Source organism: Belonocnema kinseyi, chromosome 3 (assembly GCF_010883055.1).
Source record: "Belonocnema kinseyi isolate 2016_QV_RU_SX_M_011 chromosome 3, B_treatae_v1, whole genome shotgun sequence".
In the NCBI taxonomy this organism is placed as follows: domain Eukaryota; kingdom Metazoa; phylum Arthropoda; class Insecta; order Hymenoptera; family Cynipidae; genus Belonocnema; species Belonocnema kinseyi.
The window spans coordinates 91,340,271-91,367,761 of NC_046659.1; the positions used below are offsets into that span (position 1 = coordinate 91,340,271).

Here is a 27,491-nt window from a genome sequence, read left to right on the forward strand (position 1 = left end):
GCGCATACTTTGAATAAAATATTTGTTATCATTCTCTTGAAATAAATGTGTTTTTTTCTTGAAAAAATACCGGTTTCATATGTATACACCTGGTATTTGTCAAAATAAACCTTTTTCTGTTCCATAATTTTATTTACATTTTTCTATTACCGTTTCTATTAATATGATGAAACTTTAACAGTTGCAATAGAAATTAACATTCCTGAAAGTTATTGATAAAATAATAAATTTTGGGAAATTATAAATGACGTCTGATAAGGAACATTAAAAAAATGCAATAAAACCAGTTTGATAACTTCAATTTATGTAAGTGGTTGCTAGAACAGTCAGTTTTTAATCTTCTAAAATGTTATTGTTTCCCCTTGAAGTTATTGCGATTGAATGAAAATTCTTTAGATTGAATTGGAATATCAAATTGTCATCATGCTAGACTTAAAAAAGGAACTATAATTACAGCTACAGTTACTTCCTGAAACTTGAAGTTCTTGCCAAGTTCCTTTTTTCTGTATGCGGAAAAATATATTACATATGTAAATAATTATAAGAATTTCAAAAAAAATAAATTAATGAAGGTCATTTTTACAGTTCACACAGTCATCACATGTCATAGACCACACAAAAATGCCTTGGTTTCAGTTGGCCTCTTGGTTATTCCCGTTCTTAATTTTTTCAAGTCGGATTTTCAATTTCTTTGAATTAAGATATGCTTTAAAAAAATTGAAAATCTGACTTGAAAAAATCAAGAACGAGAATAACCAAGAGGCCAACTGAAACCAATGCATTACGAGCGTGTCCCGTTTTGATCGCGAGAGGCTCAATTGCAAATGTTAAAAATTAAAGATTTATTCATTGTAAATCTTTGAAATTAAACTACATATTTCCAAACAAATTTCAAGAGTACCTAATTTTAAACCACAAAAATTCCAAATTATTGAATATTTAATTATAAATCTTAAAAATTGAATTACGTAATTTCAAATTATACACATTAAAAATTTAAAAATCATTAAAGTACACCAATTTAAAAAAAAGATTCAAAATTTCATAATTTTAAAGTAAGAATATTCAAAATTAAACAAGTTGGCGAATTTTTAATTGAGAATATCATCAGAATAGATCAGTATTGAAAATGAAAAAAAACATCAGAAAGACTGAACTCATAATAAAATAAAAGTTATAGGTATCTGAAAGACATTTAAATTTCAAATTCATGATTATGAATTATATTTTGTAGTACTTCAATTTTAGTATATATTTTAGCTTGATAATCAGGCAATTGTAAATCTTAAAAATTAATGACTTTTCACTTGTAAATGTTCAAAATTAAACTATTCCAAAATAAAACGTTCAAAATTACATACTATTAAAATGTGAATCTTTAAAAATTGAATTATAGAACTTTAATTGTTAATTTTCAAAATTGAAGACTTTTTAATTTTACAATTAAAATTATGCATGTTTTAAAAGACAATTACAAATTCTGTAACTTAGATGATTAATCTGACAAATTTCATTCATTTGGAAGATTAGCATATTCAAAAATCTTACTTTTAATCTTAAAAATCATCAAAATGTAAGAATTTTTATTTATACATCTGTGCAATTGATTAGTTTTCATTTGTAAATCTAAAATCTATAACTATTGAAAAAATGTATTTTATATGTATAAATAACATCATTCTAAATTATACAGATTAAACATTTAAGAATTTTAGATGGTAAATTTTCAAAATTCAACAAATTATTCTATAAAAAACATTCACAATATAATTATTATTTATGCATAAATGTAAATATTTCTAATTAATGCATTTTCAATTATAAATCCTAAAAATGAAAGAATTTTCAATTGCTAGTCGCCTAAATGTAAGAATTTTCCTTTGTAAATCTTCATAACTGAACTATTTCCATCGTTGATTTTTAAAATTGAATAGATTTTGGTCTGAAATATGAAACTAAAAATTATAAAAGTTTTAAAAAAAGTTTTGCAAGTAAAAATTCTCTAATTTTTATGATTAAAATTTGTAATTTTTTCAATTTTGATGATTTAGAATTGAAAACTCTTAACTTTTGATCTTCAGCATCATCCAAACCTACGAATTTTCATTTATGCATCTTTAAATTGAAGACTTCAATTGTACATCTTTAAAATTGAACTATTAAAAAGCATTCATGATTACGTGATTTTAAATTATACACATGTAAAGTTAAAGAATCTTCAAATACAAATCTTCAAAATAGACCAGTTGAAAAAGATAATCTAAATTTCATGATTTTAAACTATAAATATTCAAAATTAAACAATTTGGCGAATTTTTTACTGTAAGTATCATAAAAATGGATAATTGTCTAAAATGGAAGACATCAGAAAGCTTCATAATTCATATTTCAACAAAAGTTATAGATTTCTGAAAGCCGATTAAAATTTAAATTAAATAAAGATTGTATGAAAGCCGATTTATGCACTTCAATATTTATTTTAATTTATAATTATTATTTATATGTTATAGTACTTTAAATGTGAACATTATATATTTTAATTTGATAATTTAGGCAACCAAAATGAGAAACACGTTACAAGCGCGCGTTGATCCCTTTTTTTAGTTAAATAAATAATATTTTTTAACTTAAACAAAAATATTACATCGTAAAATACTATACAACTTTTATAATAAATTTTGCGAATTTAAATACTCTCCACATGAATGAATTCTGCGCTGCTACACACAATATTGGAAAGCCATTGAAAAAGCATTGTCATGGGTAGATTTTGCTATAAATATGTATAATTTACTTTTGCAGAGTTTTTTAGCCATATCATGATAAAAATAATGAAATTGGCTTGTGATAGAGTACTTTTGAGTATAATTGCATCATGTTCAGTAAATTTGAGCATAAACAAATTTTATTTTCACTTTCTATAGAATTTGATTGTGTAGGATTTAATTGCATCAGGTTTATAAAAATTAATTTTAACTTTGCGTAGAGTTTAAATAATATTATTTATTAAATTATATTGTGCAAAAAGATTTAAATGCGATATCTTAGTTTTTCTAATTAATTTATGTAGATCTACGCGTGTAGATTTAGAGGTGTTGAGATTATTAGTGCAAAATTGAAATCGACCCGAGGCTTCATACTAAATACTCTTGTTGTAACATCATTATTATTATTATGATAAAGATTTTACAGAACCCTTGGAACTCTCGCTCAATTGGTTAGTAAACTTATAATATTGTTCTACCTTGAAAGCCATGTCGTCAAATACTGTTCGTTTGGATACTTTTGATGGTTTGCAACTCTAGTTCGACTTTATATATGGTATCAGTATTTACTATCCACAGAAGAGGGGGTAGCTGTAAAATACTGTATACTTTTGTTCATTTCGAAATTGCAAAATTTCGTGAATGGGATTCTGGAAGGGGCCAGATGAATTAAATGGAGCAATTTATAAGACTCACGAGGAGGGAAAAAACGAAGTAAGTGAAAGTAAAATAATAATAGGTAAAATGTAATACATAGGTGTGTCCCATATGACGTAAGATTGAGGATCAGAGACAATCTGGATTTTTCGTTCCTTATGATAAATGAAACGGTTATATCTATTGCCAAGTGCACACTTAGAACAAAATTTTTCTCGAACCAACAGAACTGTTTTCTCGAATATGCATGAAAATTTGGATGAACCAAATGCAATTTTGTTGACTAAAACAAATATTGATATGACCCAACTAATTTTTTTAATTGAATCAACCAAATACTCCATCTTCCAAAAGATTTAGTTGAAACAAACCAAACATTTAGTTGCTTCTGCCAAATATTTTTGTCCATATAATAACCATATTCTATGGTTGAACCAACAAAAGTTTGCTCGATTAAAAAAAAATCGTTTTTTGAGTGTAAAATTTTTATCATAGTCATAATTAAAATAATAACAAATCAGTCTGTGATTTTTGTAATGGCCAAAGAAATTCTATAGAATAATTTACGATTCATTCCTTTTTTCGAAATTGAAGATCCTGTTTCCTGTCACTTTTCAAGTAATTTTTGTCTTTTCACCTTTTCTATCATGTCAATATGACTATTTGTTTAGTACATGTACGTACATATACATCGGTTTGACGTCTTAACAAATTGTCAAATAAAGAATCAAATGCCTCCAGAATAAAAGATAAACTGAAACATGAAAAATTTAAATATTTTTGATTGATAAATATTCAAAAATATTTAGTGTTTCAAACTCAAATCAAAAACTCTGCCCGCTGCGCGGGCACAGTCTCCTTGCACGCTTCGCTCGCATGTTTGAGCGCGCCTAGGGCACGCTCGAACTTTGTATTTTTTTTACAATCGCATATTCGCGTTCGGTTTTTGCAGTTCTCCCACATTCGTGCACAGACGTTTCAAAATTAAAGATCAACGAATCGACAACTGTACTTTTGTGACTGTAAACTCTTTTTTTTTAAAGCTCTTCCGGCTTTAGCGAACACATTCTCACAAGGTATCTTGTGCTTCGCACTCGAATTTGCCCAAAATGTCAAATTTTCAACATTATACTTAACACTTTCATATCAAATATAATACATTTTGTATGTACCTCTGACTATGATTGGGTATTTAGATTATGGAAAATAAAGTACAAATTGTATTTATCATGATTACTTTATGTTTTTTATTTTGCTTTAAATTTTATTCTTAGCTACGCTGAAACATGTATCATTTTAATAAATTTATATCGTTAAAAAAAATATTTGTAAAAAATTTGTAAATCTTTTTTGATTGAATAAATTTTTTCTCATTTATTTTCTTAGCTTGTATCGTTGTACTTAAATACAATTTTTATTTTATTTTCAATGTTGTTTTTCAAAAATAAAACAAAAACTAATTATTCTACAAAACAGTCATTCGTGAAAAATTTGCTATTCTTTTTTAGGTGCACAATTTTTGTTCAATCTATCTCTTTTCGTATCTTGTTTTGTTTTTCAGAAAATGGAGTTATTGATTTTTCATTCGTTTTTTTGTGATAAAAATTTGAAATTTCGATTTTCATTTAGAAAAATTTAAAAAGTTTTTTAGACAATCGTGTAGGGTCTTAGAAAGTAACACTTCTTTTTCTTTATTTTTTCCTATATCAAGCTTTTTTTGGTTTCAAATGTTAATTTTCGTTTGGTTTTTTGGATTCGGAAAATGTTATAACTGTTGTAATTTTGATTTTATCAAAAATACCTTTAATATGAAATTATTAATTATTTTTTCAAAAATGTTTCAAACTTAATATTAAAAAATGATTTATAATGGATTTTTAAGTTGCTTATATGTTTAATGTTAGGAGATGAAAGAAAAGTCAATAAAATTTCGAATATAGTCAAAATTATGCTTTATGAAATAGTTTTTTCAATGTAAAATAAGAAAAAGTCAAGTTTGGTATGGTTTGTATTGTGGAACGTTTTCGAATGTGAAGGATTTTATAGCAGTAAATGATTTGCATACCATATATCAATATTAAATAATGATAAACTATCATTTTTACTTTTAAATTGAACTCAATTTTTTTCTTCAAATTTTAGTACTCTGCGGAATTACTAACTAAGTCAATTACTCGTTGCACTTGCCCGTGTAGAAATTATGACTGGGTTTAGGCCGGATTCCGGCAGGGTTGCCCTGCTTGTATCCGGAATCTGGTCAGGCTGCCCGGTCGGATTCTGGTTGGTTTGGTCACGCTGCGCTGGTCGGATCCCGGCCGGGTGTACCCAGTCGGCTCCCGGCCGGGTTACCCGATCATATCCCGGATGTAAATAGGGTAACCCGGTCGGAATCCGATCGGTTTTTGACTGGACTCTTCGATCGCATTTTATTGGAGCCTTTTTACCACAACGAACATATTCTACTAACTGGTAGAGATAAGAATCTTTGTCAGCACTTATTTTCACCTGTAAAAAGATGTTGGAATGTCAATTTAAGAACTGCATTCATAATAGTAAATATATTAACTACAAACATTGATTCAATTTAAGGACTAAATGATAGGTTATGATTCTTAAGTTTCTGTAAGAAATTTCATTGTAAGAAATTGAAGTTAAATTGCATAACAAATTTGCCCTAAGCGTAACTTAGTTTGCATAGGTTTTTTTACAAGAGATAAAATAAATTTCAGGTGTTTCACGTGACATCCTAACCTATGAAACCGGTTTAGAAAATTGATTTAACATTAACGTTGAAGAATATTAATAATGCTTACTTATTAACAAAATAATTCACTTACCTTTATAAATAATCCGCTTGCTCCTGAAAATTGGATTCAATTTTGTGAAATTTAACAAATTTCTTAAGGTACGTTCAAGCATTATAACGTAATTCAAAACCTCGTTCTGAGAAAGTTATTTCTCACAAAGAACCAAAAGTTTGACCCGGTCAGATTCTGGCCAGAAACCTTCTTCTGGTCGGGTCAAACCGGGCTATTTCTACACGGGTGATAATAATTTGATTTATAACTTTTTACTAGATTATTATACGAACGTATAATATCTGTTTCATAATAAGGGAAAGGAATTAAAAAGTCATTAGCTTCAAGTTGTTTGCTAAAAGTGTCAATCAAAACAAACTTTCAATAATTTCAAAAATTTTAAATGATTAAAATTATATTCCTCTAATCTATACACATAAAGAACTGAAAAATCATTAAGATATACAAATTTAAAAAATATATTTAAATTTTCATGGTTTTAAATAATAAACATTTTAAATTAAATAAATAGGCTAATTAGCGAGTCATCGTCGCTCAGATGGTCTCGTGATTGTCTTATGTTCCAACACTGAAGCCTTGGCAGTCACGTTAGCGCGGGTTCGATTCCCGATACAGGAAGCGAGGCTGGATCTGTTTTCAGAAAAATTTGTTTCTGCCTCTTGGTTACTTGGTATACTATCCCACAGATACCCTACAGTTTATAATTAACCTTATAGTACAGTCGATAATGACCCTGGCAGTTGATGGGACTTCACTTGTCAGTATCTTCAAAATGAATATACGTCGAAAATTAAGAACTTCAGAATTCCAGAAGCAATCAGAATTTTTCTTTTAAATTAAAGAAACTGCTCCTGTTACTTAATGTTTTCATTTGACATAAAAAAACTTTAAAATGAAGAAAATCATTCTAAATTATAGAATAATTTGTATGCACCCTAAACAGAAACTGTTTCTTTGAGTCAAAGAAATTTCTTTGAATAAAAAAAAAAATTCTTTCATTGAGAGGCAAGGAGTATTTTTCTTTGATTCAAAGAAAATGTCTTTGCATTAAAGAATCCTTTTTCTGAGTGTTTGTATTTTTAAAATATATCTTTTACGATATAAAATCCCACATTAACTTAATAATTTACTTATTTGTTTCTATTTATTTATTTTTTTATTTATATTATATTTTGATGTGATATTTTTCTACGGAAATATTAAAAAAATCTAAATAGTAATCAGTCTCCGTGGAACAGTGTCGGTTTACCCCCCTTCTCACCCTGTAACCGATCGTAGCATTTAATCGAAACCTTCCCTCCTAAAAAAAGCTGATACATAATTTATGGATTGCCCCTTACGAATTTAATTTACTTCCAAATGAAATTTCTCGTTTCTTAAAGCAAGGTCAAATGACCTCCAAAAATATATATGACGATATGAATTTCTATTTCGTGCCTGGAGCAATGTAAAGAAAATTGGAACAAGATTTAATATTACATCATAGAATAACCGGTTTTATAGTGATATGGTCTTTTGTATGATTGCGATATTATCGCTAGAAATTATATCACAATACATTATTATTGTCTTTTGCTTTCACTATACCTTTGATTAAATATTTAAAGGTTTAAAACCATCAATAAAATGTTTTGCTTTGCTTTGTGATGTTGTAATAAGTATTTTTTAGGATTAGTATTTTTTCTTTAAGAGGGTATTTTTTTGAAAAAGCCAACTTTAAAACCACCAATAAAATGTTTTGCTTTACTTTGTGATGCGGTAATAAGTATTCTTTAGGATTAGTATTTTTTCTTTAAGAGGGTATTTTTTTGAAAAAGCCAACTTAAAAAAGTAATCATGTCAGGGCTTATTTCCGGTATTACAATGAGACCCAGGAAAAAACAATATCCAGCAACTGATTGAAAATCTAATTGAATCATTTATTTCACATTAAAAATAATAAAACACAAAATCAAATAATAAAATGAATATTCAAATCAATAAAAATAATTCTAGTCTTTACAGTAAGAAAATCAATCCTGTTCAGAAACGTTGTTTCGACACTAGATTTTTGATCTGCTTTATTAGAACAAAATTATTATTGAGAAGGTATAGATATTGGACCATAAGACGTTCCAAAATCATAATTGCTATTTTGCGCAAAATCGACACAAATGGGCTCTGTTCTTACCTTTTTTACTATACATTATTTTTATTCGGCCATTTAAATGTTGTAAACCATTTTAAACAAATTTTCAATTTCTCAAATAATCTTTTTCTCCTACTAACTTTTACTTTTTCTTAGGTTGAATCTGACAATATTATTCATTGTCAGAAATACTGATGTTTGTTTAAAGTATTTACCAATTAATCAACCAATCAATTATTATTAACTTGTAAATTTTTCGTGTAGAGGTAGAACATTCCAATTTTTGTAATTTGACTAATTTTGTCGCTTCTTATAAAGTTAATTAAATATATCGCTAATAGTTAAATTTTGTAATTTAACCAATTTGTTTGAATAATAATTAATATTTGTTTGAATTATATTTTTAGATTGGTCATGAAAATTTTATTTGTTCAGTATGATTTTATTATATGAAAATTACATTCAATTCTGAAGTTCTAAAAATTATTTCGAAATTAATGATTTCGTAAATTATGATGATCTTAATCTTAACCTTCAGAATTTGTATAACATTAAATCATTGACAGTAAGCTATCTACAAATTTTATTACATTTATTTTTGAATTTCAGATTTTTATCGATTTTCCATCACAATGTACAACAAAATTTTAATAAATTGTTCAAACAATTAAATAATCATTAAAAAACAGTTGCTCTCAGCAATGGCAAATTACAGCACAAAGATATTAAAAAAAAAACTATAGCTGTCTATTTCTTTAAAAAAAATTACAAGTGAATAATTGTTAATTATCCAAATAATTGTTAAATGCTTCAAACAAGTGGAAGTTGTTTAAATATTTGTATTTTTTTTAATTTTTAAAAGAATTTCACTGACCGAATAAAAATAATTCATGACAGAAAGGTGAAAACAGGACTCACGTGTATCAATGTTGTACAAAATTGTCAGTTTCAGTATTTCGGGGAATTTTTTGAATTCCGTAAGGAGGGCACGTCAAAATACAAAGATATTTATCAAATATTTTGTCTTGGAAAATCCCCAAAATATTTTGATAAACTACTGTAAGCTAAGTATAAACCTAGTAATGTGAATCTCATTTTTCCAAAAACCAAAATTTGTCATAGGTCAAAGATGTAGGCCAGAAATCAAAAGTAGGGAGGGGGCACAGACAAAAAATTAAAGGTCAATGGTTAGGAATCAAAGGTCAAAATTGAAGGTAATTATAAACGTTTCCGGCGTAGCTTACCAAACCCTAAAAGCGTACATTTTTGGTGTTTAATGGTGTCTCAATTTTTACTTAACCACGTTAATTTATGCTAATTAGAATCTTAACTATTATCGCACTACTGCAAGTGAGGGCTTTAAGACTTTAAGTCGTTCTAAAACTTTAATCTTGCTAAGAACTACATCCATGAGAACCATTAATTATCTGCATATCGTGTCATAAATATTGTAACAGGTGCATTTAATTGAATAAAAAATCGTTTAACATTACTCCATTTGTTTTAAATAAGTGTCTACAAGGCTCGACGAAAATATCTATTGGGCTCGGATCTTTCGACTTCTGCTTTTTTCGTCTTCTTTCAAGAAATGCGAACTGAATGAATAGATCCCAATTAGAAAATCAAACTAATTTTGGTTAAAAGTTCATTCTTTTTGGTTAAAAATTTGACTCTTGAGTTGTCAACCTAGTTATTTTGTGGGAAATTCTACCATTTTGTTAAAAAATAATGTTTTTTGGTGTAAAATGCGACTGTTTTATTAAAAATTATCTTTTTTAACAGAGAATTCACCCTTTTGAATAGAAATTCCTCTTTTATGCTAGAAAAGTCATATTTTTTTGAATTAAAATTGACCTATCTTGGCTGAAAATTAAATAGTTAATGGAAAAAAATTGCAGCTGTTTTCTAACCAATTCGACTTTTTAATTTGAAAATTCAACTCTTTTTTTAAAAATTCCTCATTGGATTGAAACTTTGACTCTGTATATAGCTCTTTTTATTGAAAATTCAATTACTTTGTTGAAAATGTAATATATTTCGACTTCAAATCTTCCGAGTTTAAAGCATTCCATATTGAATTCAATTTTTAATCTAATTTATCCAAAAGAATTTATGCGCATTTTGGGATGCGAAGTCTGAGCTATTAAAAAATGAATGATCATTTCATAATCAAATAATACAGTCCCAAATCTAAAGTTTTCATTGTTGAGTAATTTCAAGTATAAAAACTTAAAAATGTATGTTCCTGAATTTCAAAATTAAGTTAAATTATAAATTTCTCTGATTTTAAAAGAATCCAAACTGAAAATTTTAGCAGGTCAGAAAAAATATTTTGAACTAGAGGTGTGCAGTCGTTTATTCGATTTTTCAATAAGAATTTAGACAAGATCGGAACATTAATATATTTTTCTGAATAGAAAAAAAATTAACTTGAAATCAAACCGAATTGATTTCTCTGGATTATTACACTTAACAAAATGAAAATTACTCCTTTTTTCTGACAAAAAAATGGATTTAAATATACAGTCGACTCTTCGAAACTCGACTTATTCAAAAATTTGAATAAATCGAATTTCGAAGATTCAACTTTGATGTAAAGTTAATTTAATGTAAAGTTACTGTAGAGTTAATTTTTTTCTGTTTCGAATAGTTCAATGTTCGGAGCATCTCTAAATTTGTAGAGAAAATCTGAATAAAGGACTACACACCTCTATTTTAAACCCAGATGGAGAATCCTTTAAGCTGAATTACTATTTTTTCTAATTGTCTTATTTTAAAAGTTTTTTTTGCTGTGAAAATAATATTTTAAACTCGATGAGAATTATGTAGTCTATATTCCCAAACCAATAAAGTTATTTTCAAGAAATTAAATGTCACTTTCCATATTGTAATTGAGTAAAAGGTTTTTTGTTCAAACACAGGAGATAATTTTTAATAATAATTCTTAATTTTTTGTAACATTTCCTCAGCTTAATTGGCTGACCTCTTCAGGTTAAAATTTCATTTGAAAACATGACATTCAGACAAAATTATTATTTCAGGCAATCGGTGTCTGATACCGCTTTTTTCATTATCTTTAAAAATTTGACGCGACCTTTTGTGCGAATCATTTTTGAAATTAATATGAAGTATTTTATTTTAATATAGATTTCAAATATTTTGTATTTATTGCAAAAATTAAAATAAATAATAAACATTCTTGGCATCTTCATCGAAAACCTCAATTTCAGAGACTTCCAGTGTGCTTCTTGGCAAGTATAAGGTTGCTGCTCCCCTTTAATAACTTCTTAAAGCCGCACTCAACAAAATGTGAAAAAAATTGGTGGATGTCATTTATACTGTATTAAGAGAGATATTTCAAACACTTCTGAAGATTGAGTATACAATAGGGTATGGCAAAAACTGTGAAATTTCGTATTTCGTATCATGCTAGCAGTTAGATTATTCTTGAGTATTATTTATCACTTTTTCTACAATAATTAATGAAGAATCTTTTATAATACATTTAAAAGTAAAATAAAGGTATTAAATAGGTTTAAAAATTAAATTGCAAAGCCTACCGCCCAATTGTTCTTTAAGAAATTTACAAGAAAAAACCTGGGTTTTACTATCCTTTAGAAAGTCTGAATGCTAATTTAGTGCGAAATTCGAAACTTTGTATTATTTTGCCCACCCAAGCATACAATCTTAAAAAATATTTATTCTTCAGAAAAATATTTTTTTCAATGTATATATTGTTTTTTGATTTATTGGTTTTTGATATAAACAATGTACGGCGGATAAAAAAGTTCATTTTATTAAAAATGAGGTAGTAATCATAATACATGTTTAATAATATTCAGGTGAATCTGATTTTAAAGAATATATCAAATATTTACAATTTTTTCAGCCTTTATTGAATTCAAAAATCAAATTTGTACCCATTTCCGCTAACTTTCACGTGAGCAACGGACGGCGCGGAAGAATAAGCAACTCCCAAAAGATTTTGTGTTTGATGCGATTGCTGATCTTGTAGTTGAACTTGTTCTGGAATCTATAAGGAAACAAAAAAATGTTAAATGTGAAAAATATTAAATTATGATAAAATATACAATAGTAAAGCTAAAAAATGTATCATTTATTAGAAAATTTGAAAAATATTTTAAAAAATTAAGAATTTATGGTTTTTGACTTTATTAAAAAATATAAGTGTCAATTAGAAAATAATATATATGGAAAATAATGTTTATTTTTATCAATAAATGTAACAGGAGGAAATCGGAAAATGGATTTATTAATATTTCTGTGCCGGAAGCTGTTTATTTGTATTATCCGATTTTCTTCGGAAACGACTAAAAAACGAGCTTACATGTGTGCAGAAAAATATATAGGCACCCTTATCTCTCATAATTTTTTCGTTTTTGCTTAAAAGTCAGGACAAATAAATAGATTTATCTTTCTATGTTTGTAGAAAGAATGGGTTATTATTTACTTTATACGCAGGTAACTCAATTTAAATTATTTAATGCCACATTTTACCTGTCATCGTTTTTTAAAAATTCGATCAAATGAAAATTCTATAAAATCGAAAAAATGTAAAATAGTTAATCAAGTTTCCAAAAAAAGCCTAATTTCGAAATTCCCTGATTTTCCTTTACTTTTCCCTGGCCCTTCTAAATTTTTTATTTAGGCATAAAACAAACTTACGTTTATAGATCAATAATGATAATGAAAATAAAATGTTTGTTTCTAAATTTATTTTAGTGAAAACAGTCATACATGCAGAATTTTATGAAGGGTAATTTTATGATTACGTAAGGCATACGTAAAATACATGAATTTTTAATCAAATAGTGGTGTTTTCAATTGGAAAAGGTAAATCCTTACCCTCAAGTAGAAGAAATAAATTTTAATTTCAAACAATAAAATTTCAAACAAGAAAAAAAGAACTTTCAACAAAATAGTTACATTTTTAACCAAAGTGGTAATTCCTTGATCAATAAATTAATTCTCAACAAAAAGAGTAATATTTGATATTTTCACGTTTCATTTTTGTTCAAAAATACCAATTACTGTCAAAAAAGACTAGAAGAACCTAAAGTCGTTGAAAATTGTAAGTTTTATTTTTGAAGTTAAATGACTTTTGTTTAGATTAATATTTCCGGTGGAATACGCTAGCATACATTGTTATTGTTCAAATATTCTAAATATTTTGTGAAATCTAATGATTTGTTATTAAGAATAGCAAGTTTAAACAAAAAACACAAAAATAACAAAAATTTTTTAAGGATTGTTAATCTTCTTTATTAAAACAAGTATCTCTTGTTAAAAATAACAGATTTCTAGTGAAAAATGTTAACATTATCTAAAAGTGTTCAAAAATTTCTAACCTTCTTTGAAAGACAATATGTTTTAATAAAGGAAGCGGTTTCTGGTATAAAATGCCAACGTAACCCAAAATTGTTGAAAAGTTGTGAATATTGTTTGAAAAAAAAAAAAAAAACCAATTTCCAAAGAAATACACTAACATAATCAAAAATTGTAAGTCTTGATTAAATTATATTAATTATTCAAAATATAGCAATACTGGCTCTTCATTTTGTTGCCATTCGGTGTCTGATATCGCTTTCTTCATTATCTTTAAAAATTTGATGCGTCGTTTTGTGCGAATCATTTTTGAAATTAATATGAAGTACTTTAATTTTAATATTGATTTCAAATATTTTGCATTTATATATACCGATATATAAATTTAAATAATATATTGTTTATCTTGTTGAAAATTAAGAAATTGTTTAAATATTAGGAATACAAAAGTAATGTATATGATATACTCGTTCGCGTCTTCGAGACGTATGGATTGACCAAATGAAGAACCTTTTACGAGCTTCCATAACCAACCAACATCGTTTTTAAATTTCTTAACAATATTATTTACTTTGTTTTTTAAAGGAATTTTTAAAAATAGTGAATATAAAAAAATATTGAATTTGATATAATTGTTCGCGCTTTCGAGACGTATGGATTGGCCTCTTTAACGAAGTTAAAAAAAGGTTAAATTCTTTATAAATAGAGAGACATTTCGGAAGATTAATTCACGGTACTACTTCTAGATTTTATTACGCTTTGGCGCGAAAACTAAGGTCTCAAAACCCTTGCTCTTAAAGCATAGGTCTAGAAGATTCAGGCATTAGGCCACGCCCCTTCGCAATTAGGTCTCGAATTATATGCTTCAAGGTCACAGAATCCGAGACTTTAAATTACTTAAAAATCGTAGCTGTAAAATCATCCACTTCCGTGAATTAATTTCTTGAAATTTCTCTCAATGTATAAGTAAAACTTTTCTTATTTGGAATAAAACACTACCGCCAGCTAAAAAGTTCTTCATTTTGCCAGAAAATATGATTGCATTTTGGATGGCCTCTCTAAGTTTCTGAAAAGAAGATTTTCTGTAAAAAAGAAACATAAGCTTGAAAAATATTACATTTTTTCTTTTGTTACAGAAAAACCTCCCTCTATGAGGAAGCAAATTTATTTAATACCTATGATGAAGAAAAAAGCTCATGAAAAGAGCACAAATAAATTCACCCATAGTGAATACATCCAGAGCACTTTGCAATGGTATTATCATTAAATTATCGAAAGATACTTAACTTAATTAAAAATTCACCTGGTGTGACTGAGCCTGTGTCTGAGTCTGGGCTTGTCGTAGTGCCAAGAGTCTTATGAGATTAGCTTGATAAATGTTAGGTTCAACTTGAGCTTGCACTTGAGCTGGATACTGTTGCATTTGTTGTAGGTATCCCAGAGCCGCTGGGTCTAGTGGAAATTGATACGGGGATGCCATAGCGTTTATAGGAATTCCTCCAGGGTAAACGGAATTTGGAGCATAAGCCATCACTAGGGGAATAGAAGAGAAATATCCTGAGGAGAAAAAAATTAATCATGTTTTCCTCGTTCGTATCTGTCAATCAGAAGGTATCATCTGATATTATATTGTACAAGAGATAGAATGAACTTTTTTCACAATATGAAACTATTGTCAAAAGAGGAATTACTATTGGCAAAAGTAATATGAACATTTTTCGGAAAAAAGTGAATTAATTAGCTAATAGCAGATTTTTGGGTTGATTTTTTGATGTAAAACAATTTTTTCAAACCGCTCCCGAATCTATAATTTAATGAAATTCTTTTCATTTTTATTTTAGATAATGCACACTTTGCCTATTCGGCCAGCTAAGTCGGTTGTTGTCATTTTGAAACAGAATAATTGTACATGCTTTAAACAGGGGAAGCATTTCAAATTTCTTAAACACAGTTATATTTTAAAATGTTTATCCCTGAGAATTAATCTGCTTTATAAATGAATCATCACATTTTTTTTCTTTTTTCCATCAAAAACGTTTTTAAAGTTATAAACTTAAAAATTTCTTGATGAATAGGTTAGAATTTTTTTTTTTGAAAAACAAAACACATGTGCCCAATTCCATTACAAGTTAGGCAAAATTTTAAGAAAGATCTAGGTCATGGTGTCAGAATGATTTCGTATCTGGGTTATCATTCCAGAGCCGAAATAAAAGGACTCGTACTTTAGAATTTGACATAATTTTTTTTAAAAGTTTACAATCGTTGGAAGATTATCTGCTTGCTTTATAAAAGTTATAAATATTTTTTGCTTCCAAAAGCAGTTTTTTTTCGAACGAGCGTAGTTAATCGAGATTTTCTTGTTTTAATCGACGTGGGAATTCTTGCTCCTTCAATTAGACATAAAATTTTTTTTAAAAGAAAAATGGCGATTGTTTTACTTAAATTTTTTAAAATGGATTTTCTGAGAAACTCTACTTTTTAAAATGTTTATTTATTTATTTGTTGAAAAGTAGATTTAAATATGTACTACATATCTCTTAAGTTTCGGTCTTGGTAAACCACTGCTTCAAAGTGAAAAAAATATCAAATGAAAAATCTAATTTTCGCATTTTTATTGGAACAATAAAAGGTACAACAAATGTTTAGAGAAAAGCTTAAATATCTGAAACATGTCTACAAAAAAACCTCTTGCTCTGTCGTGATAACTTGCATTTTTTAAGAAAAAAATTTCCCTTTTCTCAAAAATATTTTAGTCTGCATAAAATTATTGATAGAATGCCTTTTTAATATTAACAGAAACTTTTTAAAAACAGTGGACAAAAAGAATTTTCCTAAAAATCTTCTTATCATGCTTTCAAAATTCAATGAAAAAAATATACATTTTCTGGGAAGCCCTGAAGAAAGGAACTCTAGACTTAGAGACACATAGGGACGTCGGAGCCGTGTGGGCTGGGTAGGCTTGAGCCCACCCATCAAATCACTAAATCTAATAATAAAATAAACCCAATATTTATCTTAAATTTATATTTTTGAACATATTTTCAGTGAGCGCACCCATGAAAAAAATCGTTCCGACGCCTCTGTACATAGTACATAGTACTATCCAGCACCTCTATTTAATAAGTTAAATGTGGGTTTTTTGAGATCAAGTATTTTCAAGACTTTTAGAAAATTGGTCAACATTTTGTCACTTTTCAAATTTTCAATTCTTTTTCTGTGTCAATTGAAACAACAAGAATTCCCAAATCGGGTCCAAAAAGGAAATTATACATATCTACGCTCGGTCGGAAAATAATGTACTTAAAACAAAATGTCTATTATTTTTTAAGAAGTCGCAGGTAATCTTCCAATCGATATAACAATTCACACAAAGATTGGTGGTAAAACTGTATATGTTCCTTTATTTTCAACTTTTCAAATACCAAATCATTCTAACAGCATTTTTAGGTTTTTGATTATTACCCTAATTTTTATACAGATTAGTTTGAATAAATAAATTTGCAAATCACATTAGTCTTATAATATGTTTTCTTTATCTTATTATCTGAAGCAGAGAGGAACTTCTGAAATACGTCGTATTTCTTGGTAGGAAAGACATTTATTCCCAGCGATAGGAATAAAAAATTTTAAATTCAATGGGATGTAAAGTAGATGATAAAAAAAGTCTTTATATCTCAAGTTTTCCAGAAGAATACGATACCAAGAAATCAAGTTTCCTAACTAAATATTCCGTTTCTTCTTGTAAATAATTTTATTTCCATTGCTGTAGGAGAGAGTGGCCATGAGTGTTTCGGGTGAATGTTAAAGGCGTAATTTAATACAAATTTGACTTCAATACAAAGATTTTGCACTTAAAAACGTGAGGCAGATGGGATAAGGAGGATTTTTTTTAGTTGACTATATAAATTTAACGTTTTACTGATACTATACATTGTTATAATTTCTGACGTGAGCTGGAATCAGTGGGTTGCGCCTTTTAAAACATTGTTTTTATTTTGTATCTTGTTAAGAAACCTATTTTTCATCGAAGTGAACGAAATTTTTTAATCATTAATAATTTTAATCTTGTAAAATTTCGAAATACCTCAAAATCTGTTGACATCTGCGTAATTGTAAAAAATCCCCTGAAATTCAGTTAAATTTCATTTTGCATATATCCCTTGAAATACTTTAAAATCCCTCAAAATCCCTCGAAATATATGGAAAACGTAAACATTCATTTAAAAAAGTATAAATAATTTGCAATCCCTCAAATATAATTTAAATTCAACTTAGTCATTCGGGTTGTTTAAAATTCTATTTAAATTCCTAGAAAACTTTAAAATCCCTTGAAATCTTTGGATATTTGTGACGTGCGCCGAAGAAAGGGGCATACTCTGAAAAGTGAGATTTTTCAGGACGAGCGTTTGAAGTCGACCCGGTAGACCAGACTTTTAGGAGAGAGGGAAGACTCACGAAATCTTCCCTCTCCACTTACCACATCATTCTCACGGAAGGAGATAGGGTCCAAAAATGGACTGAAAACCTGTAGGGAATTTAGGGCTCATTTAGGGCTAATTTAATGCCCCATTGCCAAATTGAATGCTCTTCATTTAAACAAAAAACCGGTGGTCATGCTAGCTTAACGTTTAGCTAGCAGAACCACACATCATAAAAAATTAATTTTTCATAATTTCATTGCTCTATAATTTGGGGCTCATTCAGGGCTCACTTAATGCCCTATTGTCAAATTTAATGCTCCGAAAGTTTTCGAAAAAACCTGTGGTCATGCTAGCTTAAAGTTAAGCTAGCACGACCAGACAGAGAAAAAAACGACTTAGGCATTATTTATTTTCAAAATAATTTAGGGCTCATTTAGGGCTCTGGGAATATGATATGAAAAACAAAAAAAAATTGCTTAAACAATTTTTGTTTAACCAATTCTAGTAAAAATGAATTAAACAAATTTCTTCTTCTACCCTATGTTAAGGCTAACTTAGGGCTCCATGAATATGATATTTGAATGAAACAAAAAATTGTTTAAACAAATTTACCACAAAACATTATTTTCTTTTATTTTCTCTTGCATAATTTCAGGCTCATTTAAGGCTTCTGAAATATCAACTGAAAGTCGTGCGATATTGCCATTGTCTTTTTTGTTGTTATATATGGTGTTATGCTATCAGAACGTTATAAATAATACGTGAAGAAAACCATAAAATCCATTTTTACTCCTTGCATAATTTAGGGCTCTTTTAGGACTAATTTGGGCCCCTAGTACCAATTTTTGGGCTCTAGTATTTTTTGTAAAAAATACATAAAAATATGTTTAAATATTTTTTAAAATGTTTAATTATCATATTCCTAGAGCCCTAAATGAGTCCTAAATTAGTCTATAATGTGAATTTTCTGTAAAATCATTTTTATTACGTTTTACAGCAATTTTGAGGCAACTTATTGCTAAGCTATTGCAAACACTATTTTTTTATAAAAAATACTAGAGCATAAAATTTAGGACTATGGGCCCAAATTAGTCCTAAAGGAGCCCTAAATTATGCAAGGAGTAAAAATGGGTTTTATGGTTTTCTTCACGTATTTTTTATGACGTTAAGGTGGCACAACACCACATATAACAAAAAAGGGCTAAGGAAATATCGCACGACCTTTGGTCGATGACATTTCTGGAGCCTTAAATGAACCTGAAATTATACGAAAGAAACGAAAATAAAATAATTTTTTTGTGGTAAATTTGTTTCAACAAGATTTTTGAAAACAATTTCTTGTCAAATTCAAATATTATATTCATGGAGCCCTAAGTGAGTCTTAATATAGGGTAGAAGCAGAAATTTGTTTAATTAATTTTTACTAAAATTGCTTAAACAAAAATTGTTTGAACAATTTATGTTCATTTTCATTATTATATTCCCAGAGCCCTAAATTATAGTGCAAAGAAATATTGTCCAAGTCATTTTGTTCTATGTTTAGTTCTGCTAGCTTAACGTTAAGATTGCAGAACCACAGTATGGTTTTTTAATGCGTAGCATCAAATTTGGCAATAGGGAATTGAGTGAGCCCTAAATGAGGCCTAAATTATAGTGCAAAGCAATTGCGTCTAAGTCATTTTTTCCTATCTGTGGTCCTGCTAGCTGAACGTTAAGATAACAGAACCACAGGTTTAAAAAAAATGCGTACCATCACATTTGGCAATAGGGCATTAAGTGAGCCGTAAATGAACCCTTAATTATTGTGCAAATAAATGATGCCTAAGTCGTTTTTTTCTCTATGTGTTCCTGCTAACTTAACGTTAAGCTAGCATGACCACAGGTTTTTTCGAAAAATTTCGGAGCATTAAATTTTACAATAGAGCATTAAGTGAGCCCTAAATGAGCCTTAAATTATAGAGCAAAGAAATTTTGAAAAATTTATTATTTACTATGTGTGGTTCTGCTAGCTTAACGTCAAGATAGCATGACCACCGGTTTTTTTGTTTAAATGAAGAGCATTAAATTTAGCTGTAGGGCATTAAATTAGCCCTAAATGAGCCTTAAATTCCCTATAGGTTTTCAGTTCATTTTTGCAAAGCGGTCCTGCCAGCTTAACGGACCTGTAGATTCGGCTCACGAACGGGGCACAGGTGAGACGCGTAGATGGTATGGTGAGTGGTGGGAGATGTTTCACGGAATCTCGAGCTCTCGAGCCAAAGCCCTATTACTCGGGTACTTAAAACTCAATTATTAGCAATAATAAAGCTCGGATATTTTTTCCGATGATTTAATTAAAAAGAGCAGCTCAAATAGTATCGAAATGTGTAACAACCTTGATTTCGATTTTTTTAGAGTAAGCCCCCTTCCTTCGGTGCACGTCACATTTCATAATAAAATCCTTGAATCTTTGTGAAACTCCTTGGAATACCTTAAAATTCCTAGAAATCTTTAGAAATCCCTTGAAATTTAATTTAATTTAATTTTCCGAATTCACCAGAAATACGTTGCCGTATTTGGGAAACGTAAAAAACCATACAAAAATTATAAATAATTTGAAAGCCCTCGAATATAATTTAAATTAAACTTGTTCATTCATTTTATCCATTAAACCCATTTAAGTCTCTCTACAATCGCGAAAAAATTATAAGAAATTTATTATAGGAAAGTCATTATAGACCGATACAGAATTCTCTATAATGGTTTTTCGTAAGTAGGGATTACAAAGTATTGTAAAAGTCTGTTTGATATTATAAACGATTGCTTAGAAAAAATAAAGCAATTCTTTTATAGCATAAAATATTATAACATAAACATAACCTCACTTTTGGAATTCCTAATTATTACCGCCTAAATCTTTATTTCATATTTTTAATTACAGTGAGACCCTTCAATACTTCTCCCTTCTATACCCTTTCCGAGAATTGACGCCGCGCCATAGGTGGGTGTAAGAGGAGCTGCGCGGGGTGTGCGAAGGTCAGACAGGCGTGAACTAACACAAAAGCGTTTTTAGCCAAAGCTGCAATCTATTGAGTTACTTCCCCATCACCGCCAGCCTCAAAACCGGCGCAATAGAAGAGCTTCACTATAAATTAAATATTAGTCTAATGTGTAATACATAAGATATAAAGTAAATAAAATAGAATGATTATTGTTTATATAGAAGTAAATAACATCAAATGTCATCTGAAGCTGCCAATATTACTTTTTAAAGTATTACTCGACCCACTGCTTCCAACTCCGTATTAACAAAATAACTTGTGTCGGATAATTATTGATAATAATTTATTTATGAAATATTAAGATTTCTAAATCATCAGATATTTTAGCTAAGACAATATTGATCATGAACATACATATTTTTAAGGTCGCCTATTTCTGTGCAAATATGTTTTAATTTGTTCAGCAATATCTCCAAAACTGTTTTTTTCTTTTTTATGAATAGATTTAGATGCTTCAAGTTTTTGCATAAATTACAAAAATCACAATGAATCACTGATGGCCAATCTCCCCTGAGCAAATTATTCGTTGAGTTCAATTTTGATATCCTGGATAAAATTGAGGTAATAATGATAATTGCAATTACCTAAACCAGGATTTCTGTAAGCAAGAGCATTTGCTACGTTGGGGAGAACTTTTTGTGCCAAATACGGATTTCCAATACTTGAACTGAATGCTTGATGAGAACTTGGTCCGTTGAAAGCGAAGGATGTTTGAGTTAAACCTGGTCTTACGAAACTGTAAGACGCGTGTTGCTCTGCTCCACCCAATATATTTGATGGTTTAATGCCGTTCGCGGTAGCTTCTGATGCCACCAACCCCATTATAAGGGCACAAAGGGGGATGAATTTCTGTATATAGATTGAATGTCAATATTTCTCGCATCAGGGTCAAATTACCAGTTTCTTAACCTAATATTTCTAATTATGTTCATTATTTTTATTTAGTATTGATACCTCCTACTTATTTAATACCAAACGCCTATTTTTGACCAGGGAACGTCCATTCACACTTGTTCTGAATTTAAAGATTACTCTAAAAGAGAACAGGCTAAAGTTCTTAGCCTAGAAATTATGTTTAGGATCTTTCAAAAACTACGTTGCGCTCGTTTGAAAACTTTTTCAACCCGTCATAGATCATCATGTAAAGCTTGAACCCCCCAGGGTGATGTGACAATATGAATACTCTCCATAAACACAAAACATACAAAAATAATATTTTAATTGACTTCTCAGCCCAGAATGCTTTCAAACCTGGGAAAATAAGATCATTTTACACAAAAGTAGAATAATAAATTATTTCTAATTAAATGTATAAGCACCGTATTGAATTCAATATGAAACGCTTAAAATTTTAAATAGAAATATATTGTATTTTCAACAAATTAGTTTAATTTTAAACCAAAAATGATTAATTTTCTATTAAGAGAAATGAATTGTCAACAAACGAGAAAATTATTTTTAGGCCAACAACAGCTACACTTTGAACTGAATGGTTGAATTTTCCAGCCAAGAAGACAAATTTTTTAGAAGATATTTGAATTTTTACTCCGAAAGGACAAATGTTCTATACAAAAAGAAATGTTTGAGAAAAAAGTTTCATTTTCGACCATAAAAGATCACCTTTTAACAAAATAGTTAAATTTTTGAAAGAATAATTAAATTTTAAACAAAAAAGCTGAAATTTCAATTAAAATGATGAATCTTCATAAATAAAATAAATTTTTAACCAAGAAAGATTTTTTATTCAAGACAGGAAAGACATGTCAAACGCCGGGGAGGCGTTAGGATGGGAGCGGAAAAGATATACAAGGTGTGTTCAAAAAATAAGGTGACTTTATGGTTTTCTCAAAAAATATTCATTTATTCCTCAATATTTATGTTGTCCTCTTCAAAGTAATCCCCCTCAGATATAATACACTTGTGCCAACGCTTTTTCCAATCGTCGAAGCACTTCTGATAATCATTTGTGGTATAGCCTTGAGTTCTTTCAGCGATGCAGTTTTTATCTCCACAATCGTTGAAAATCGATGTCCTTTCATGGGTCTCTTCAGTTTTTGAAAAGAAAAAAGTCACTGGGGGCCAAATCCGGTGAATATGGAGGCTGAGGCATGACTGTGGTCCTGTTTTTGGTCAGAAAATCTTTCACAAGCAACGATGAATGAGCAGGTGCATTATCGTGATGCAAAAGTCATGAATTGTTTTTCCAATGTTCCAGACGTTTTTTGCATATCGTCTCTCGTAAACGGCGCATAACTTGAAGGCAATACTCCTTATTGACCGTACGACCTTGTTGTAAGAATTCCTGATGCACTACGCCACGGTAATCAAAGAAGACAGTGAGCAAAACCTTCACATTTGACCGAACTTGACGTGCTTTTTTCGGTCTTGGAGACTCAGGGTGCTTCCACTGAGACGATTGAGCTTTAGTTTCGACGTCATAACCATATATCCATGATTCATTCCCATTTATAACCCTTTTGAGAAAATCAGGATCATTATTGACTTCATTCAACATCTCCTGAGCGATGGTCATGCGATGGATCTTTTGATCAAAATTAAGCAGTTTTGGAACAAATTTCGCTGACACACGTATCATGCCCAAAAACGTCCGAAAAGATAGCATGGCATGAGCCAACCGATATGCCATCATCTTCAGCAACTTCTCTGATGGTAATTCGGCGATGTTTCAACAACATTTCTTCCACTGCTTGAATGTTTTCATCTGTTGTTGACGTGCTGAGACGTCCAGGGCGAGGTTCGTATTCGACATCCTCTCGGCCTTCTGGGAACAGCTTGTACCACTTATACACATTTTTCTTACTCACAGTAGACTCACCGTATGCAACTGTCAACATTTCAAGAGTTTTAGAGCACTGGACTCCATTTTTCACACAAAATTTAATGCAAACTCTTTGCTCCATTTTTTTCGAAAGGAGAAAATCGCCGAGCACACCAAACCCTTCTAAACTTTTACGCCTCTGCCAGAAAAACAACCCGAGCTATATAGTCAAAACTGTGACGAGTGTCCCAACACAACAAAACAAAAAATTTAAAACTTGAATGTACGTAGCCCGCGAAAATTGAAAATTCACCTTACTTTTTGAACACACCTCGTATATGGTGGCATACGCGGGCAATATAGTGTTGATGGCAGATTGGAGAAATACTTAGATGGGAAAAAGTTGAATTTAAGTGTAGAAAGAAAAACATAATTAGGTTTAGAAAAGGAGAGATAAAAAAGAAACTGGAAAATGGAAGGGAGTAAAGTTCGAAGAAGTTAAGGAATTCAAATATTTTGGGATGTACCTTGCAAACGAATGGAGATCATAGAGCTCATAAGAGAGTGAATAAAAAAAAGCAGCAGGGATAATGAAACAGGTATGGGGAATAGGGAAAAGAAGGTTCAAGAAATATTGAGAGTTTACAAGAAAGGCATGTAAGGTGGACGCTAGAGGCAGTCTGGAGGACACCGATATATATGGTGAGAAAATTAGCGCAAAGGGATCAATGAAGTACTAGATCAGGTAAGAGGGCATGGCAATTTGGGACGAAATGAAGGGAGGGAAAGGGAGGGGAGTTAGCGAAAAAGTGTTTGAAGGAGACAGAAGAAAGGAGAGCGTTAGAACTAACAAGATGAGAAGAATAAAGGAGGGAGTTTTTCAGTGAAAGAGATATTGGAGAGGGGAATAAAGTAAGTTATGAAGAATTAGAGGCACGGGGCAGGGAAAGACAATTCATAGAAAGATCGGGAATGATTGAGGAATGAAAATATAATAAATGTTATAATGTGATAAAAAATGAAGGAGTACCAAAATATTTAGAAGGGGGATGGGGTGAGAGATAATGTACCAAAATAGTAAGATTTAGATTGGGAAATGAGGTAAGGGAGGGGATGTATTGGGAAAAAAGAAGAGAACAGAAAGTGCAGAATATATGAATGGGAGGAGAAAACATGGGAGCATGTATGCGATGGATTTAGTAGAGGAATGGATGGTAAGGAAAGCTAACAAGAGCATTTGGCAAAGTTTCTCGGGGAGGATGGAATGGGTGAGAAGTCGATGAAAGAGCTCTAGGGGGCTAGAGGGACGAATGAGTAAGAATGAAAGTGGAAAAATATCAAAATGGGCATTAAATATAAGAAAAGTGAAAGTGAAGGAAAAGGAAACGGAAGTCGCCTAGATTAGAATCGTAAAGATTTGTAAGTAGAGTAAAACCTGTGAAGTTGACCACCTTTGTAACCTGGTCACTTGTCTAAGTTGGACTGGTTTTTACGGAACCGGAAAACTTGCAATGACTTCAATAGGATCTTTCTTGGATAAGTTGGCCATCTGTCGATCTTGTATCTTGGCCGCCTTTTTGCAAGATTTTCACATATTCCAACCTGCCGAAGTTGGCCACTTTAATTTACGCAGAGCAGTAAATTACAATTTCCAGTCAGATATCGTTTGAAGGTTAGAGATCATATGACATTAACATCTCCAGTAGTCTCCTTTATCTTATTCCACAATGAGTCAGCAAGCTAGTGAGCTACTTAGTCAGCAGATGCCCCACTCAAACATCAACGACCAGTACCAGTAAGTCACCCCCCACTTCGTCATGGCCGGCCAATGATAAGTCAATGTGGGATAACATAAAATAGTGAACTGTGAAGGTACCTTGTATAAGACTTATGAACAATAAAGAAAATTTTGAACTGAACTGATTCAATTCATTTTATCTCTGGTCACCGAGAAGACGTAGAAATATTTCATTCTAGCGTATAATCGCTTCGATACAAACCGTTCTTCTTAGGATAATAAGACCATTTTTGATAACGAAACCACAAAGACTGCATAATGGGTATAAAACGAAAGAAGACTATTGAGTTGACTATTGAAATGAAGAAAGAAGTTTTGCATTCAATCGACAAAGGTCATGTGTCAGCGGAAAATCGCTGAAGCTTTCTCTGTAGCGATGTCAACTGTTGGGAACATCGGTAAGAACAGGATCGAGATTCTAAGAGCCTGGAATGAAAACTGTTGCAGTGAAAGAAAAAGTAAATTACGTGAAAGTGAAAATGAAGAACTCAATAACATGGTTTTTGAGTTTTTCTGTAAATGTCGTTCTATCGATATTGCAGTCAGTGGACCTATGCTTCAGTCAAAAGCTAAAGAAATAGCAGAAAAGCTTGGTATAGAAAAATGTCAAGCTAGCAACGGTTGGTTGGAATTTTTCCAAAGAAGACGCAACATTAATTTTCTGATTCTCTGTGGCGAATCAGCAGCAGCGGATTTAGAATTAGCAGCGGACTGGAAGTCAAAATTGCCGAATTTATTGAAGGAATACACTCCTGAAGATCAATTCAACGCTGATGAATTCGCATTACTTTATCGAAAGTTGTCAAGAAAAAGCTTGGTGATCAAAGGAGAAAAATGCGCAGGTGGAAAGCTTGCAAAACAAAGGTTAACTGTACTTGCCTGCTGCAGTTCTACTGGAGAAAAATTGAAGTCATTGGTCATCGGAAATGCTGAACGACCTTGTGTATTCAAGGCAAATGGAGTCGATCCAAAAAATCTTCCCGTTACTTGGCGTTCCAATAAGAAGGCATGGATGACTGGAAATTTGTTTGAAGAGTGGCTCACCGATTTGAATCAACAAATGAAAAAGCCGAACCGGAAAATCCTGTTACTTGTTGATAATGCCCCTCGTAACAATTATACAAAAATATTGAGCCATGTAATAGTGAAATTCCTCCCACCTAATCTAACATCGGAAGTTCAACCGCTGGATCAAGAAATAATACGAGCTGTTAAAGCTAAAGTAACATTGCGCTAGAATAATGTAGAAGTTAGGAGATATAATAATTGTTGCAAATAGTCATAAATATTGTAAATAGTAAGGATAAAGTAATATAAAGTTTGCAGATGGTCATGTGAGAAGCAGAGGTCATGTAAACGAATGTCATAAAAACAAATTAGCTGAATTTTCAATTCAAATTATAAATCCTCAACAATAAAATGAATTTTTAACCAAGAAAGATTTTTCATTTAAGACAGAAAAGACATGTCAAACAAATTGTTGAATTTTCTACCAAATTAATATAATTTTCAACTCAAAAAGATCACCTCTTAACAAAATAGTTGAACTTTAAAGCCAAAAAGACGATTTTCTAACAAAAATGGACGAATTTTTTACAAAATATTTCAAATTTTAACCAATATAATTAATGTTTAACAAAGTAGTTCATCTTTATACCAAGTAGTGGAATTCGCAACCAAAAAATATGATATAGCAATAACACAGTCAGTGCTTGAATTTTTAACTAAACACGATTT

At 30.1% G+C, this 27,491-nt stretch overlaps 2 protein-coding genes across 2 annotated transcripts; one reads left to right on the forward strand and one right to left on the reverse strand.

Moving 5' to 3' along the window:
* Positions 1-12,270: 12,270 nt before the first annotated feature.
* Positions 12,271-23,527, reverse strand: LOC117169479 (the record flags this gene model as incomplete). Its single annotated transcript, XM_033355883.1, has 4 exons — positions 12,271-12,402; positions 15,019-15,272; positions 21,762-22,007; positions 23,509-23,527. Coding segments are annotated over 4 exons (651 nt in total), but the record flags the coding sequence as incomplete, so codon positions are not given.
* A 2,564-nt stretch (positions 23,528-26,091) lies between these two features.
* On the forward strand, positions 26,092-26,991 carry LOC117169934 (tigger transposable element-derived protein 6-like). Its single transcript, XM_033356444.1, has one exon. The coding sequence runs from the start codon at positions 26,092-26,094 to the stop codon at positions 26,989-26,991; it is 900 nt and encodes a 299-aa protein (XP_033212335.1).
* Positions 26,992-27,491: the final 500 nt, after the last annotated feature.